Source organism: Oncorhynchus clarkii, chromosome 5 (genome assembly GCF_045791955.1).
Source record: "Oncorhynchus clarkii lewisi isolate Uvic-CL-2024 chromosome 5, UVic_Ocla_1.0, whole genome shotgun sequence".
Taxonomy (NCBI): domain Eukaryota; kingdom Metazoa; phylum Chordata; class Actinopteri; order Salmoniformes; family Salmonidae; genus Oncorhynchus; species Oncorhynchus clarkii.
In genome coordinates this window covers 88,273,039-88,291,806 of record NC_092151.1, presented here as the reverse complement: position 1 = coordinate 88,291,806, position 18,768 = coordinate 88,273,039, and the positions used below count along the sequence as shown (strand labels likewise).

The following is an 18,768-nucleotide window of genomic DNA, read 5'->3' as shown; positions in this document are numbered from 1 at the left end:
CCCAATACTTGACAGGCTGGAATCAGCCCCATAGAAGGTAGGCTAGATTCAGCCCAATACTAGAGAGGCTGGATTAAGCCCCATACAAGGCAGGCTAGATTCAGCCCCATTCAAGACAGGCTGGATTCAGCACATTTAAGAAAGGTTGGATTAAGCCCACAGGTTGGATTCAGCCCATTTAAGATTCAGCCCCATACTAGATGGGCTGGATTCAGCCCCATTTAAGACATGCTGGATTCAACCCCATACTAGACAGGCTGGATTCAGCCCATTTAAGACAGGCTGGATTCAACCCCATACTAGAAAGGCTGGATTCAACCCCATACTAGACAGGCTGGATTCAGCCCATTTAAGACAGGCTGGATTCAGCCCCATACTTGACAGGCTGGATTCATCCCATTCTAGAAAGGCTGGATTCAGCCCCAAACTAGGCAGGATGGATTTAGCCCTTTACTAGACAGGCTGGATTCAGCCTCATACAAGACAGGCTGGATTCAGCCCCATACTAGGCAGGCTGGATTCAGCCTCATACTTGACAGGCTTGATTCAGTTCCATACTAGACAGGCTGGATTCAGCCCCATACTAGACAGGCTGGATTCAGCCCCATATTAGACGGGCTGGATTCAGAGCTATACTAGACAGGCTGGATTCAGCCCCATACTAGACAGGCTGGATTCAACCCCATTCTAGACAGGCTGGATTCAGCCCCATACTAGACAGAACGGATTCAGCATCATACTCAGCAGGCTAGATTTAGTCTCATACAAGAAAGGCTGGATTCAGCCCATACTAGATGGACTGGATTCAGCCAATACAAGAAAGGCTGGATTCAGCACTATACTAGACAGGCTGGATTCAACCCCATACTAGATGGAATGGATTCAGCCCCGTACTAGACAGGCTGGATTCAGCCCCATACTAGACACGCTGGCATCAGCCGAATACTAGGCAGGCTGGATTCTGCCCCATACTAGGCATGCTGGATTCAGCCCCATACCAGGCTGGCTGGATTCAGCCCCAGACTAGACATGCTGGATTCAGCCCCATACTAGGCAGGCTGGATTTAACCCCATACTAGACAGGCTGGATTTGGCCCCATACTAGGCAGGCTGGATTTTACCCCATACTAGACAGCCTGGAATCATTCCCATACTAGACCATACTTGACAGGCTGGATTCAACCCCATACTAGGCAGGCTGTATTCAGTCCATTTAAGACAGGCTGGATTCAGCCCATACTAGACAGAATGGATTCAGCACCATACTAGGCAGGCTGGATTCAGCCCCATACTCGGCAGGCTGGAGTCAGCCCAAAACTAGACAGGATGGATTCAGCCCATACTAGACAGGATGGATTCATCCCCATACTAGAAAAGCTGGATTCAGCCTCATACAAAACAGGCTGGATTCAGCCTCAAACAAGACATGCTGGATTTAGCCCTATACAAGGCAGGCTGGATTCAGCTCCAGACCAGATGGGCTGGATTCAGCCCCATACTAGGCAGGCTGGATTCAGCCCCGTAGAAGGCAGGAATAATTAATCCCCAAACTAGACAGGCTGGATTCAAGCCCATACCAGGCAGGCTGGATTCTGCCCCATACTAAACGGGCTGGATTCAGCCCCATACTTGACAGGCTGGATTCAGCCCCATACTTGACAGGCTGGATTCTGCCCCATACTAGATGGGCTGGATTCAGCCCCATACTTGACAGGCTGGATTCTGCCCCATACTAGATGGGCTGGATTCAGCCCCATACTAGACAGGATGGATTCATCCCCATACTAGAAACGCTGGATTCAGCCTCATACAAGACAGGCTGGATTCAGCCTCAAACAAGACATGCTGGATTCAGCCCTATACAAGGCAGGCTGGATACAGCTCCAGACCAGATGGGCTGGATTCAGCCCCATACTAGGCAGGCTGGCATCAGCCGCATAGTAGGCAGGCTGGATTCAGCCCCATGCTAGACAGGCTGGATTCAGCCCCGTAGAAGGCAGGAATAATTCATCCCCAAACTAGACAGGCTGGATTCAAGCCCATACCAGGCAGGCTGGATTCATCCCCATACTAGACAGGCTGGATTCAGCCCCATACTTGTCAGGCTGGATTCATCCCCATACTAGAAACGCTGGATTCAGCCTCATACAAGACAGGCTGGATTCAGCCTCAAACAAGACAGGCTGGATTCATCCCCATACTAGACAGGCTGGATTCAACCCCATACTAGACAGGCTGGATTCAGCCCCATACTAGAAACGCTGGATTCATCCCATTTAAGAGGCTGGATTCAACCCCATACTAGACAGGCTGGATTCATCCCCATACTAGACAGGCTGGATTCAGCCCCATACTAGACATGCTGGATTCATCCCCATACTAGAAATGCTGGATTCAGCCTCATACAAGACAGGCTGGATTCAGCCTCAAACAAGACAGGCTGGATTCATCCCCATTCTAGACAGGCTGGATTCATCCCCATACTAGAAACGCTGGATTCAGCCTCATATAAGACAGGCTGGATTCAGCCTCAAACAAGACATGCTGGATTCAGCCCTATACAAGGCAGGCTGGATTCAGCTCCAAACCAGATGGGCTGGATTCAGCCCCATACTAGGCAGGCTTGCATCAGCCGCATAGTAGGCAGGCTGGATTCAGCCCCATACTAGACAGGCTGGATTCAGCCCCGTAGAAGGCAGGAATAATTCATCCCCATACTAGACGGGCTGGATTCAGCCCCATACTTGACAGGCTGGATTCAGCCCCATACTTGACAGGCTGGATTCAACCCCATACTAGACAGGATGGATTCAGCCCCATACTTGACAGGCTGGATTCAACCCCATACTAGGCAGCCTGGATTTAACCCCATACGAGACAGGTTGGATTCAACCCCACACTAGACAGGCTGGATTTGTCCCATACTAGAATTGCTGGATTCAGCCCATACTAGACAGAAAGGATTCAGCCCCATACTAGACAGGCTGGATTTAGCCCCAAACTAGACAGGATGGATTCAGCACAATACTAGACAGGATGGATTCAGCCCCACACTAGACAGGATGGATTCAGCCCAATACTAGACAGGCTGGATTCAGCCACATACTAGACAGGCTGGATTCAGCCCCATACTTGGCAGAATGGATTCAACCCATACTAGGCAGGCTGGATTCAGCCCCATAGAAGGCAGGAATAATTCATCCCCATACTAGACAGGCTAGATTCAGCCCAATACTTGACAGGCTGGAATCAGCCCCATAGAAGGTAGGCTAGATTCAGCCCAATACTAGAGAGGCTGGATTAAGCCCCATACAAGGCAGGCTAGATTCAGCCCCATTCAAGACAGGCTGGATTCAGCACATTTAAGAAAGGTTGGATTAAGCCCACAGGTTGGATTCAGCCCATTTAAGATTCAGCCCCATACTAGACGGGCTGGATTCAGCCCCATTTAAGACATGCTGGATTCAACCCCATACTAGACAGGCTGGATTCAGCCCATTTAAGACAGGCTGGATTCAACCCCATACTAGACAGGCTGGATTCAACCCCATACTAGACAGGCTGGATTCAGCCCATTTAAGACAGGCTGGATTCAGCCCCATACTTGACAGGCTGGATTCATCCCATTCTAGAAAGGCTGGATTCAGCCCCAAACTAGGCAGGATGGATTTAGCCCTTTACTAGACAGGCTGGATTCAGCCTCATACAAGACAGGCTGGATTCAGCCCCATACTAGGCAGGCTGGATTCAGCCTCATACTTGACAGGCTTGATTCAGTTCCATACTAGACAGGCTGGATTCAGCTCCATACTAGACAGGCTGGATTCAGCCCCATATTAGACGGGCTGGATTCAGAGCTATACTAGACAGGCTGGATTCAGCCCCATACTAGACAGGCTGGATTCAACCCCATTCTAGACAGGCTGGATTCAGCCCCATACTAGACAGAACGGATTCAGCATCATACTCAGCAGGCTAGATTTAGTCTCATACAAGAAAGGCTGGATTCAGCCCATACTAGATGGACTGGATTCAGCCAGCACAAGAAAGGCTGGATTCAGCACTATACTAGACAGGCTGGATTCAACCCCATACTAGATGGAATGGATTCAGCCCCGTACTAGACAGGCTGGATTCAGCCCCATACTAGACACGCTGGCATCAGCCGAATACTAGGCAGGCTGGATTCTGCCCCATACTAGGCATGCTGGATTCAGCCCCATACCAGGCTGGCTGGATTCAGCCCCAGACTAGACATGCTGGATTCGGCCCCATACTAGGCAGGCTGGATTTAACCCCATACTAGACAGGCTGGATTTGGCCCCATACTAGGCAGGCTGGATTTTACCCCATACTAGACAGCCTGGAATCATTCCCATACAAGACCATACTTGACAGGCTGGATTCAACCCCATACTAGGCAGGCTGTATTCAGTCCATTTAAGACAGGCTGGATTCAGCCCATACTAGACAGAATGGATTCAGCACCATACTAGGCAGGCTGGATTCAGCCACATACTCGGCAGGCTGGAGTCAGCCCAAAACTAGACAGGATGGATTCAGCCCATACTAGACAGGATGGATTCATCCCCATACTAGAAACGCTGGATTCAGCCTCATACAAAACAGGCTGGATTCAGCCTCAAACAAGACATGCTGGATTTAGCCCTATACAAGGCAGGCTGGATTCAGCTCCAGACCAGATGGGCTGGATTCAGCCCCATACTAGGCAGGCTGGATTCAGCCCCGTAGAAGGCAGGAATAATTAATCCCCAAACTAGACAGGCTGGATTCAAGCCCATACCAGGCAGGCTGGATTCTGCCCCATACTAAACGGGCTGGATTCAGCCCCATACTTGACAGGCTGGATTCAGCCCCATACTTGACAGGCTGGATTCTGCCCCATACTAGATGGGCTGGATTCAGCCCCATACTTGACAGGCTGGATTCTGCCCCATACTAGATGGGCTGGATTCAGCCCCATACTAGACAGGATGGATTCATCCCCATACTAGAAACGCTGGATTCAGCCTCATACAAGACAGGCTGGATTCAGCCTCAAACAAGACATGCTGGATTCAGCCCTATACAAGGCAGGCTGGATACAGCTCCAGACCAGATGGGCTGGATTCAGCCCCATACTAGGCAGGCTGGCATCAGCCGCATAGTAGGCAGGCTGGATTCAGCCCCATGCTAGACAGGCTGGATTCAGCCCCGTAGAAGGCAGGAATAATTCATCCCCAAACTAGACAGGCTGGATTCAAGCCCATACCAGGCAGGCTGGATTCATCCCCATACTAGACAGGCTGGATTCAGCCAAATACTTGTCAGGCTGGATTCATCCCCATACTAGAAACGCTGGATTCAGCCTCATACAAGACAGGCTGGATTCAGCCTCAAACAAGACAGGCTGGATTCATCCCCATACTAGACAGGCTGGATTCAACCCCATACTAGACAGGCTGGATTCAGCCCCATACTAGAAACGCTGGATTCATCCCATTTAAGAGGCTGGATTCAACCCCATACTAGACAGGCTGGATTCATCCCCATACTAGACAGGCTGGATTCAGCCCCATACTAGACATGCTGGATTCATCCCCATACTAGAAATGCTGGATTCAGCCTCATACAAGACAGGCTGGATTCAGCCTCAAACAAGACAGGCTGGATTCATCCCCATACTAGACAGGCTGGATTCATCCCCATACTAGAAACGCTGGATTCAGCCTCATATAAGACAGGCTGGATTCAGCCTCAAACAAGACATGCTGGATTCAGCCCTATACAAGGCAGGCTGGATTCAGCTCCAAACCAGATGGGCTGGATTCAGCCCCATACTAGGCAGGCTTGCATCAGCCGCATAGTAGGCAGGCTGGATTCAGCCCCATACTAGACAGGCTGGATTCAGCCCCGTAGAAGGCAGGAATAATTCATCCCCATACTAGACGGGCTGGATTCAGCCCCATACTTGACAGGCTGGATTCAGCCCCATACTTGACAGGCTGGATTCAACCCCATACTAGACAGGATGGATTCAGCCCCATACTTGACAGGCTGGATTCAACCCCATACTAGGCAGCCTGGATTTAACCCCATACGAGACAGGTTGGATTCAACCCCACACTAGACAGGCTGGATTTGTCCCATACTAGAATTGCTGGATTCAGCCCATACTAGACAGAAAGGATTCAGCCCCATACTAGACAGGCTGGATTTAGCCCCAAACTAGACAGGATGGATTCAGCACAATACTAGACAGGATGGTTTCAGCCCCACACTAGACAGGATGGATTCAGCCCAATACTAGACAGGCTGGATTCAGCCACATACTAGACAGGCTGGATTCAGCCCCATACTAGGCAGAATGGATTCAACCCATACTAGGCAGGCTGGATTCAGCCCCATAGAAGGCAGGAATAATTCATCCCCATACTAGACAGGCTAGATTCAGCCCAATACTTGACAGGCTGGAATCAGCCCCATAGAAGGTAGGCTAGATTCAGCCCAATACTAGAGAGGCTGGATTAAGCCCCATACAAGGCAGGCTAGATTCAGCCCCATTCAAGACAGGCTGGATTCAGCACATTTAAGAAAGGTTGGATTAAGCCCACAGGTTGGATTCAGCCCATTTAAGATTCAGCCCCATACTAGACGGGCTGGATTCAGCCCCATTTAAGACATGCTGGATTCAACCCCATACTAGACAGGCTGGATTCAGCCCATTTAAGACAGGCTGGATTCAACCCCATACTAGACAGGCTGGATTCAACCCCATACTAGACAGGCTGGATTCAGCCCATTTAAGACAGGCTGGATTCAGCCCCATACTTGACAGGCTGGATTCATCCCATTCTAGAAAGGCTGGATTCAGCCCCAAACTAGGCAGGATGGATTTAGCCCTTTACTAGACAGGCTGGATTCAGCCTCATACAAGACAGGCTGGATTCAGCCCCATACTAGGCAGGCTGGATTCAGCCTCATACTTGACAGGCTTGATTCAGTTCCATACTAGACAGGCTGGATTCAGCCCCATACTAGACAGGCTGGATTCAGCCCCATATTAGACGGGCTGGATTCAGAGCTATACTAGACAGGCTGGATTCAGCCCCATACTAGACAGGCTGGATTCAACCCCATTCTAGACAGGCTGGATTCAGCCCCATACTAGACAGAACGGATTCAGCATCATACTCAGCAGGCTAGATTTAGTCTCATACAAGAAAGGCTGGATTCAGCCCATACTAGATGGACTGGATTCAGACAATACAAGAAAGGCTGGATTCAGCACTATACTAGACAGGCTGGATTCAACCCCATACTAGATGGAATGGATTCAGCCCCGTACTAGACAGGCTGAATTCAGCCCCATACTAGACACGCTGGCATCAGCCGAATACTAGGCAGGCTGGATTCTGCCCCATACTAGGCATGCTGGATTCAGCCCCATACCAGGCTGGCTGGATTCAGCCCCAGACTAGACATGCTGGATTCGGCCCCATACTAGGCAGGCTGGATTTAACCCCATACTAGACAGGCTGGATTTGGCCCCATACTAGGCAGGCTGGATTTTACCCCATACTAGACAGCCTGGATTCATTCCCATACTAGACGGGCTGGATTCAGCCCCATACTTGACAGGCTGGATTCAACCCCATACTAGGCAGGCTGTATTCAGTCCATTTAAGACAGGCTGGATTCAGCCCATACTAGACAGAATGGATTCAGCACCATACTAGGCAGGCTGGATTCAGCCCCATACTCGGCAGGCTGGAGTCAGCCCAAAACTAGACAGGATGGATTCAGCCCATACTAGACAGGATGGATTCATCCCCATACTAGAAACGCTGGATTCAGCCTCATACAAGACAGGCTGGATTCAGCCTCAAACAAGACATGCTGGATTTAGCCCTATACAAGGCAGGCTGGATTCAGCTCCAGACCAGATGGGCTGGATTCAGCCCCATACTAGGCAGGCTGGATTCAGCCCCGTAGAAGGCAGGAATAATTAATCCCCAAACTAGACAGGCTGGATTCAAGCCCATACCAGGCAGGCTGGATTCTGCCCCATACTAAACGGGCTGGATTCAGCCCCATACTTGACAGGCTGGATTCAGCCCCATACTTGACAGGCTGGATTCTGCCCCATACTAGATGGGCTGGATTCAGCCCCATACTTGACAGGCTGGATTCAGCCCCATACTTGACAGGTTGGATTCAACCCCACACTAGACAGGCTGGATTTGTCCCATAGAAGGCAGGAATAATTCATCCCCATACTAGACCTGGCTGGATTCAGCCCCATAGAAGGCAGGAATAATTCATCCCCATACTAGACCTGGCTGGATTCAGCCCCATAGAAGGCAGGAATAATTCATCCCCATACTAGATGGGCTGGATTCAACCCCATACTAGATGGGCTGGATTCAACCCCATACTATACAGGCTGGATTAAGCCCCATACAAGGCAGGCTAGATTCAGCCCAATACTAGACAGGCTAGATTCAGCCCAATACTAGACAGGCTGGAATCAGCCCCATACTAGACAGGCTAGATTCAGCCCAATACTTGACAGGCTGGAATCAGCACATTTAAGAAAGGTTGGATTAAGCCCACAGGCTGGATTCAGTCCATTTAAGATTCAGCCCCATACTAGACAGGCTAGATTCAGCCCCATTTAAGACAGGCTGGATTCAACCCCATACTTGACGGGCTGGATTCAGAGCTATACTAGACAGGCTGGATTCAGCCCCATACCAGGCAGGCTGGATCCAGGCCCATAATAAATGGCCTGGATTCAGAGCTATACTAGACAGTCTGTATTAAGTCCATACTAGACAGGCTGGAATCAGCCCCAAACTAGACATACTGGTTTCAACCCCATACTAGACAGGCTGGATACAGCTCATGCTAGACAGGCTGCATTCAGCCCCATACTAGACAGGCTGCATTCAGCCCCATACTAGACAGGCTGAATTCAGCCCCATACTAGACAGGCTGGATTCAGCCCCATACTAGACAGGCTGGATTCAGCCCCATACTAGGCAGGCTGGATTGGAAGGACAGAGAGCTATTGGGGTGGGGGCTATTATTTGAAACATTTATCATAAATAATAATGAAATTCAATCTTTAAAAAAAAACTTGCCCGTCTTTGCAAGTGTATTTGATAGTGGCTCCAAAGACAAAGTCATTTCCAACGTGGATGCTGTAGTGGCCATTGGCAGTTTCATCAGGGAGCTCACATGGTTTAGCTAGATGTCAGGAAACCACAGGAAAACAAGATCATGATACAGTTTGTAAGAAAGTGATATGTTAACAGATCTTTTAGAGTGTTTAACTAAGCTATTATGGGCTTATGCTAATCATAACTACTACCATAGCTATTTTGTTGAGGAAAAATGAACATACTTAATGTGGCTGTCTCACTTAGCTATCTTAAAGGGATAGTTTGGGATTTTGGCAGTGAGGCCCATCATCTACTTCCCCTCATTGACAAAATCCCAAACTATCCCTTTAAAATAAATGCACGAACAATAAGTCGCTCTGGATAGGAACGTGTGCTTAAATGACTAAAATGTCAAATGTATAACAACAATATTGAATCTGTAACATTGAAAGAAATACTCACGCTTGCATTTCCCCTGACGGACCGCCACCCACTTATTCTTCTTACACTGATAACTTATTCTGCCTGCTGGCACAAAGCCAAAGTTGCAGGAAAAAAGGACAATGTCGTCCTCTTTGTACTCATTTTTGATGCTTTCCTCAGTGACCCTGGCATCGGGCACATTTGGAAGAGGTCCACTGCACACTGACAGAGGAGCAGAGGAAAAACCTTTAGACAAACAGAGAGCTTGGCACTACAAAGTTCTATGTTGTTATTGACACAGCCTTGTTCTGTTCAGTGTTCTCTACCTATATAGTACTCTAATTTGCTGACACCATTCAAACCGATGAGGGTTTGGAGTTTTAAAACCAATTATCTCAGAATCTTCTTTTAGCAGATAGAACCTTCACATTCCAAGCACTGATCATCACACAGCTCTATTACAGTAGTTTAGCACAAATATGTTTCAGTTCTGTGACATTATCGGAACTGTATCAATACAACATTAAATCATGATGGATATTATTAGAAATTATGAGATTCATCTGCAGTGGAATAAGTTAAAGATGAATTGGTCTTACACATGAGTTGGAGACGAGCATTAAAACCTTTTAAAGGCACATTCTGCAAAATTAGCAGTGTGGAACTAAGGGTGATGAGGGTGCTGCAGCACCCCCTGAAAAATGTAAAAACATGCAGTATACTTTTTCTACACAAAATTAGTGCTTTGGCATTTTACTCTTCCTGATCCTGGCCATTGCCACCTGTATTAGCAGACTGACAAAGCCCCCCCCCCCCCCCACGGACAAGACATTTCCCCCTGAATGAGAAATCACGCTTATGTCTGCAAGATTTTCTGCTGGTTACTTGTCATTTCACCGACTTATATATTGACAATGAGATAAATTATTGGCTATAATAAGAAACGTGAGTACATCAATTATGTTTACTCACTTTGTCTAGTCAGAGTCTTACAGAGCAATTGGTGGATACTAACACAATGTGGGCACTGCAAGCATGTGAGAAAGTGACGGAAAACACATCCTTACCAGTCTGAGCTGATGAAGCATCCACATTCATCCATACCACCAGACACAGCAGAGTCAGAGATGATTTCATGTTGATCAAATGGTAGATGCAGTAAAAATGGAAGGAGTAGAACATAAATATAGAGTGTCTATCCCAAAGTTAATGTTTGTCTACAGAGTTCCAGCCCCCAGGGAGCACTGAAGAGAACCACTGTCCAGGGGGACTGACCCAAAATACTGGAAAACTCCAATACATGGAATTTAATCAAACCTTCACTGCGTTAAAAACACAGTTCTTGTGAAAATACCCAATGTGGGAACTGTGTTGGTTCAGTCTATTACTAATAGGTCAGAAAACAACTCATTTTAATTTGAATGATTTTAATTTGTAGTATTTTTAAGACCACTATATTAGATATCAGAATAAATAACTTTTAACTTTTAACTTTTGCTCAGTCTTCCACTATTGTTCAGCATAAACCTTAGATATCAGAATAAATAACTTGTGTTCTCGGTCTTCCACTATTGTTCAGCTACATGAGATAGAGACATTTCTACAGTAATCTGATGTGCTTAAATTAAGAGCTAAATAAGCATTGAGTGGTGCAGGTATCACATACTGTAGTTAGAATGTGGATAAGATCCATTGAAACATTTTGTCATTATCCAATCACAAAACCTGGACTAACATAACCCTTACGGTACATAAACCTTGTTCACTGTCTATTGACATGGCTAATGTTTGTTCCAGCAAGCCAGTGCCTCCTTTTCCTGTCAAGCCATGTTTTCTAGGGGCAAAAGGGGAGGGACACAATCTATTTCTGCACCTTGGGTGTATGTCTGTACTGCCATGGCTCACCGTAGCCTCATATTAGCCAGCCAACTTGACGAACCATACATAAAACATGACATTAAAAGTTTTCTTGCATATGAGAATTGAAGGACAATATTCCTGCTTAAATGATCAGGATGCCACCAACAGGAAGGAACACGTCATCAAGGGAATATGTGATGATGATGCAGTTGAACATCACATAAGTTTTTTTATAAATAAAAATATTTATAAAATGGTTGCTAAGAAATTGTAAAAAAAATCCTTTATGTGTCTTTATACTGAACTTTGAGAAATTCATTCCTGCAACACATACGTTAGAAAGCTTGGTTGTGTACATGTACAGTGGGCAGAACAAGTATTTGATACACTGCCGATTTTGCAAAAATCCAGAAAATCACATTGTATGATTTTTAACTAATTAATTTGCATTTTATTGCATGACATAAGTATTTGATACATCAGAAAAGCAGAACTTAATATTTGGTACAGAAACCTTTGTTTGCAATTACAGAGATCATACGTTTCCTGTAGTTCTTGACCAAGTTTGCACATACTGCAGCAGGGATTTTGGCCCACTCCTCCATACAGACCTTCTCCAGATCCTTCAGGTTTCGGGGCTGTCGCTGGGCAATAGGGACTTTCAGCTCCCTCCAAAGATTTTCTATTGAGTTCAGGTCTGGAGACTGGCTAGGCCACTCCAGGACCTTGAGATGCTTCTTACGGAGCCACTGCTTAGTTGCCCTGGCTGTGTGTTTCGGGTCGTTGTCATGCTGGAAGATCCAGCCACATCCCATCTTCAATGCTCTTACTGAGGGAAGGAGGTTGTTGGCCAAGATGTCACGACACATGGCCCCATCCATCCTCCCCTCAATACGGTGCAGTCATCCTGTCCCCTTTGCAGAAAAGCATCCCCAAAGAATGATGTTTCCACCTCCATGCTCCACGGTTGGGATGGTGTTCTTGCGGTTGCACTCATCCTTCTTCTTTCTCCAAACACGGCGAGTGGAGTTTAGACCAAAAAGCTCTATTTTTGTCTCATCAGACCACATGACCTTCTCCCATTCCTCCTCTGGATCATCCAGATGGTCATTGGCAAACTTCAGATGGGCCTGGACATGCGCTGGCTTGTGCAGGGGGACCTTGCGTGCGCTGCAGGATTTTAATCCATGACGGCGTAGTGTGTTACTAATGGTTTTCTTTGAGACTGTGGTCCCAGCTCTCTTCAGGTCATTGACCAGGTCATTGACCAGGTCCTGCCATGTAGTTCTGGGTTGATCCCTCACCTTCCTCATGATCATTGATGCCCCACGAGGTGAGATCTTGCATGGAGCCCCAGACCGAGGGTGATTGACCGGCATCTTGAACTTCTTCCATTTTCTAGTAATTGCGCCAACAGTTGTTGCGTTCTCACCAAGCTGCTTGCCTATTGTCCTGTAAGGGCGGCAGGGTAGCCTAGTGGTTAGAGTGTTGGACTAGTAACCCGAAGGTTGCAAGTTCAAATCCCCGAGCTGACAAGGTACAAATCTGTCATTCTGCCCCTGAACAGGCAGTTAACCCACCGTTCCTAGGCTGTCATTGAAAATAAGAATTTGTTCTTAACTGACTTGCCAAGTAAAATAAATAGCCCATCCCAGCCTTGTGCAGGTCTATAATTTTATCCCTGATGTCCTTACACAGCTCTCTGGTCTTGGCCATTGTGGAGAGGTTGGAGTCTGTTTGATTGAGTGTGTGGACAGGTGTCTTTTATACAGGTAACGAGTTCAAACAAGTGCAGTTCATACAGGTAATGAGTGGAGAACAGGAGGGATTCTTAAAGAAAAACTACCAGTTTTGTGAGAGCTGGAATTCTTACTGGTTGGTAGGTGATCAAATACTTATGTCATGCAATAAAATGCAAATTAATTAGTTAAAAATCATACAATGTGATTTTCTGGATTTTTGTTTTAGATTCCGTTTCTCTCAGTTGAAGTTTACCTATGATAAAAATTACAGACCTCGACATGCTTTGTAAGTAGGAAAACCAGCAAAATCGGCAGTGTATCAAATACTTGTTCTCCCCACTGTATATGGATATATATATTTACCCCAAAATTATATGTTGGATTGGAAATGATGCAGACTATTATATTGATGAAAGCAGCAATCTTTCCGCAATATTAAGCTGATCCAACCCTTACATTTATTTTGTATTTTTTTAAAGAACAGCTCTTGTGAAAATACCCAATGTGGGAACTGTGTTGGTTCAGTCTATTACTAATAGGTCAGAAAACAACTCATTTTAATTTGAATTATTAAAATTTGTAGTATTTTTAAGACCACTATATTAGATATCAGAATAAATAACTTTTCACTTTTAACTTTTGCTCAGTCTTCCACTATTGTTCAGCATAAACCTTAGATATCAGAATAAATAACTTGTGTTCTCGGTCTTCCACTATTGTTCAGCTACATGAGATAGAGACATTTCTACAGTAATCTTATGTGCTTAAATTAAGAGCTGAATAAGCATTGAGTGGTGCAGGTATCACATACTGTAGTTAGAATGTGGATAAGATCTATTGAAACATTTAGTCATTATTCAATCACAAAACCTGGACTAACATAACCCTTACGGTACATAAACCTTGTTCACTGTCTATTGACATGGCTAATGTTTGTTCCAGCAAGCCAGTGCCTCCTTTTCCTGTCAAGCCATGTTTTATAGGGGCAAAAGGGGAGGGACAAAATCTATTTCTGCACCTTGGGTGTATGTCTGTACTGCCATGGCTCACCGTAGCCTCATATTAGCCAGCCAACTTGACGAACCATACATAAAACATGACATTAAACGTTTTCTTGCATATGAGAATTGAAGGACAATATTCCTGCTTAAATGATCAGGATGCAAACAACAGGAAGGAACACGTCATCAAGGCACTATGTGATGATGATGCAGTTGAACATCACATAAACATTTGTCTGGTTGCTAAGATATTGTAAAACAACTTTGTGAATCTTTATAGTGAACTTTGAGAAATTAATTCCCACACCACTAACTTTAGAAAGCTTGGTTGTGTGTGTGTGATACTTTTATTCCATGGAACAATTAAAATAATCAAGAGTAGATGAGTAAATATGAACCAGCAGCACTTTATTTCATGTTGGACAATCATGAAATACCATACATTTATTCAGACAATGAATCTGAAAATATTTTGAGCAAACTATTGACAGGGGTTATTCATTGACATGTTTGCCCAACAATCCAGTGGCCATCTCTTTGCGTAAGACGAAGCCACTATTGGCAATAAGGCAAGTTCATGACCCCGTTTATACACTGCTGACGAAAATCAACACTAACTGGGCTCAGTCTACTATGACCAGTACACTTAAAAGTGGTATGATCCCCATGTGTGGCATAGAGTTTATTTTGATCTTCCGGAGGATATTTAAATTGGATGTTCTGTGTGTTCATCAGTTCTTCATCCACAGTGCAGGGTTCTGAAATGAGAATATGGTACAGGAATCAGTGTGTGAACGTGTCCTTCAAGGGCCAAAGATATTTAGTTGTTTTTCATTTTAATTAATGTTATCACTATACCCATAGATCCTTGAGGAATATCACTTGTCAATGCCTCAGGAGCATGGTTCAACAGTTACATTTCAATTTTAGATGCATTTTAAAATAATAATCAATTGAACTTGAATTCCATTCCATTCCGATCGTTAAATTATACACAGGCAGTTAGAAAAGCCAAGGCTAGCTTTTTCAAGCAGAAATTTGCTTCCTGCAACACTAACTCAAAAAAGTTCTGGGACACTGTAAAGTCCATGGAGAATAAGAACACCTCCTCCCAGCTGCCCAGTGCTCTGAAGATAGGAAACACTGTCACCACTGATAAATCCACTATCATTGAGAATTTCCATAAGCATTTTTCTACGGCTGGCCGTGCTTTCCACCTGGCTACCCCTACCCCGGTCAACAGCACTACACCCCCCACAGCAACTCGCCCAAGCCTTCCCCATTTCTCCTTCTCCCAAATCCAGTCAGCTGATGTTCTGAAAGAGCTGCAAAATCTGGACCCCTACAAATCAGCTGGGCTAGACAATCTGGACCCTCTCTTTCTAAAATTATCTGCCGAAATTGTTGCCACCCCTATTACTAGCCTGTTCAACCTCTCTTTCGTGTCGTCTGAGATTCACAAAGATTGGAAAGCAGCTGCGGTCATCCCCCTCTTCAAAGGGGGGGGGCACTCTTGACCCAAACTGCTACAGACCTATATCTATCCTACCCTGCCTTTCTAAGGTCTTCGAAAGCCAAGTCAACAAACAGATTACCGACCATTTCGAATCTCACCATACCTTCTCTGCTATTCAATCTGGTTTCAGAGCTGGTCATGGGTGCACCTCAGCCACGCTCAAGGTCCTAAACGATATCTTAACCGCCATCGATAAGAAACATTACTGTGCAGCCGTATTCATTGATCTGGCCAAGGCTTTCGACTCTGTCAATCACCACATCCTCATCGGCAGACTCGACAGCCTTAGTTTCTCAAATGATTGCCTCGCCTGGTTCACCAACTACTTCTCTGATAGAGTTCAGTGTGTCAAATCGGAGGGTCTGCTGTCCGGACCTCTGGCAGTCTCTATGGGGGTGCCACAGGGATCAATTCTTGGACCGACTCTCTTCTCTGTATACATCAAATGATGACGCTCTTGCTGCTGGTGAGTCTCTGATCCACCTCTACGCAGACGACACCATTCTGTGTACTTCTGACCCTTCTTTGGACACTGTGTTAACAACCCTCCAGGCAAGCTTCAATGCCATACAACTCTACTTCCATGGCCTCCAATTGCTCTTAAATACAAGTAAAACTAAATGCATGCTCTTCAAGCGATCGCTGCCTGCACCTGCCCACCTGTCCAACATCACTACTCTGGACGGCTCTGACTTAGAATACGTGGACAACTACAAATAGCTAGGTGTCTGGTTAAACTGTAAACTCTCCTTCCAGACCCACATCAAACATCGCCAATCCAAAGTTAAATCTAGAATTGGCTTCCTATTTCGCAACAAAGCATCCTTCACTCATGCTGCCAAACATACCCTTGTAAAACTGAACATCCTACCAATCCTCGACTTCGGCGATGTAATTTCCAAAATAGCCTCCAATACCCTACTCAACAAATTGGATGCAGTCTATCACAGTGCAATCCGTTTTTTCACCAAAGCCCCATATACTCCCACCATTGCGACCTGTACGCTCTCGTTGGCTGGCCCTCGCTTCATACTCGTCGCCAAACCCACTGGCTCCATGTCATCTACAAGACCCTGCAAGGTTAAGTCCCCCCTTATGTCAGCTCGCTGGTCACCATAGCATCACCCACCTGTAGCACGCGCTCCAGCAGGTATATCTCTCTGGTCACCCCCAAAACCAATTCTTTCTTTGGCCACCTCTCCTTCCAGTTCTCTGCTGCCAATGACTGGAACGAACTACAAAAATCTCTGAAACTGGAAACACTTATCTCCCTCACTAGTTTTAAGCACCAACTGTCAGAGCAGCTCACAGATTACTGCAATTTATTTTGCTCCTTTGCACCCCACACATTCTTCCACTGCAAATCTACCATTCCAGTGTTTTACTTGCTATATTGTATTTACTTTGCCACCATGGCCTTTTTTTGCCTTCACCTCCCTTATCTCACCTCATTTGCTCACATCATATATAGACTTGTTTATACTGTATTATTTATTGACTGTATGTTTGTTTTACTCCATGTGTAACTCTGTGTCGTTGTATGTGTCGAACTGCTTTGCTTTCTCTTGGCCAGGTCGCAATTGTAAATGATAATTGCTCTCAACTTGCCTACCTGGTTAAATAAAGGTGAAATAAAAAATAACAAATAATTAAATAAAGGGGAGTTAGCAAGCGAGACTTTGGGCCAATGTTATTTTAGACGGCTACTTACTCAGGCAGGTCATCGATCCTATCCAGATCCCGTCACGACACGTCTTGTACGCTGAAGGGGGATCAAGGATGTAGTATTTCTGACAGACATATTGAACTGATTCTCCATTTCTGTAGCGTTCTCTGGTACCACCGTTTGTGTCTCCGTTCATGAGATGTGGAGGTGGTCCACAGAAATCCTTGGGCTCTAGGAAGACATGGGTGAGGTTATAAAAGTACCTTTACTAGTCCTGTATTCAGGGATGGTCCTGGCCATTGCTGCCTGTATTAGTGGACCGATACAGACGTTTGTATGTTCATACCATTTTGGTCACTACAAGCATGTGAGAAAGTGAAGGAAAACACATCCTTACCAGTCTGAGCTGATGAAGCATCCACATTCACCCATACCACCAGACACAGCAGAGTCAGAGATGATTTCATGTTGATCAAATGGTAGATGCAGTAAAAATGGAAGGAGTAGAACATAAATATAGAGTGTCTATCCCAAAGTTAATGTTTGTCTACAGAGTTCCAGCCCCCAGGGAGCACTGAAGAGAACCACTGTCCAGAGGGACTGACCCAAAATACTAGAATTCAATCAAACCTACATTGCGGGGAGGGGAAACACTGAGGAAAATGCTCAATGTAGGAACTGCATTGGTTCAGTCTATTCATTAATTGAGCAAATCAAAACTTATTTAAAAGTGCAAATCATTTGGTCAGCCATATAGAGACATATCTAATCTGAAGAGCATAGATTTAGAGATAGAAAGACATTTAGACAGGTAGCAAATACTTTGAATGTTGATTGTAATGATAATAAGCTCCATTTGTAAGGTCATTGATGAATCACCAAATATGCTGAACAAATGTGTACTGACATAAACCTCACATAAATCTGTCTGTTTACTGTCTATTGACATAGCTATGTTTGTTCCAGCAAGACAACCTTTTCCCGTCAATCCGTATTATCCAGGGGCAAAAGGGGAGGGTCAAAATCGATTTAAAGTTCATGTTTTATTGACTTCCAGATCCGCCAGTCGGCCGGGATCTGCCAGAACCGCCAGTCGGCCGGGATCTGCCAGAACCGCCAGTCGGCCGGGATCTGCCAGAACCGCCAGTCGGCCGGGATCTGCCAGAACCGCCAGTCGGCCGGGATCTGCCAGAACCGCCAGTCGGCCGGGATCTGCCAGTCGGCCGGGATCTGCCAGTCGGCCGGGATCCGCCAGTCGGCCAGGATCCGCCAGTCGACCAAGATCAGCCAGATCCGCCAGTCAGCCAGGATCCGCCAGTCAGCCAGGATCTGCCAGTCAGCCAGGATCTGTTGAAACCACCAGCCAGCCAGGATCTGGTAGATCTATCTACCT

The 18,768-nt window shown here is 46.0% G+C and overlaps 1 protein-coding gene across 2 annotated transcripts in view; it reads right to left on the bottom strand.

The window, feature by feature from the left end:
• Positions 1 to 17,880, bottom strand: part of LOC139409528 (complement factor H-like) — a 56,481-nt gene extending 38,601 nt beyond the window's left edge. Inside the window, exons 1-3 of one of the 2 annotated variants that reach the window (XM_071154803.1) lie at positions 17,773 to 17,880; positions 9,630 to 9,812; positions 9,147 to 9,252 (exon numbers count right to left, since the gene is read on the bottom strand). In XM_071154803.1, the coding sequence (XP_071010904.1) occupies positions 9,147 to 9,252; positions 9,630 to 9,812; positions 17,773 to 17,842 (359 nt within the window). In that variant the 5' untranslated portion in view covers positions 17,843 to 17,880. Of the gene's footprint in view, positions 1 to 9,146; positions 9,253 to 9,629; positions 9,813 to 10,657; positions 11,372 to 17,772 lie in introns of those variants that run through there. The other variant, XM_071154804.1, reaches the window with a different exon arrangement.
• Between the last annotated feature and the right edge of the window lie 888 nt (positions 17,881 to 18,768).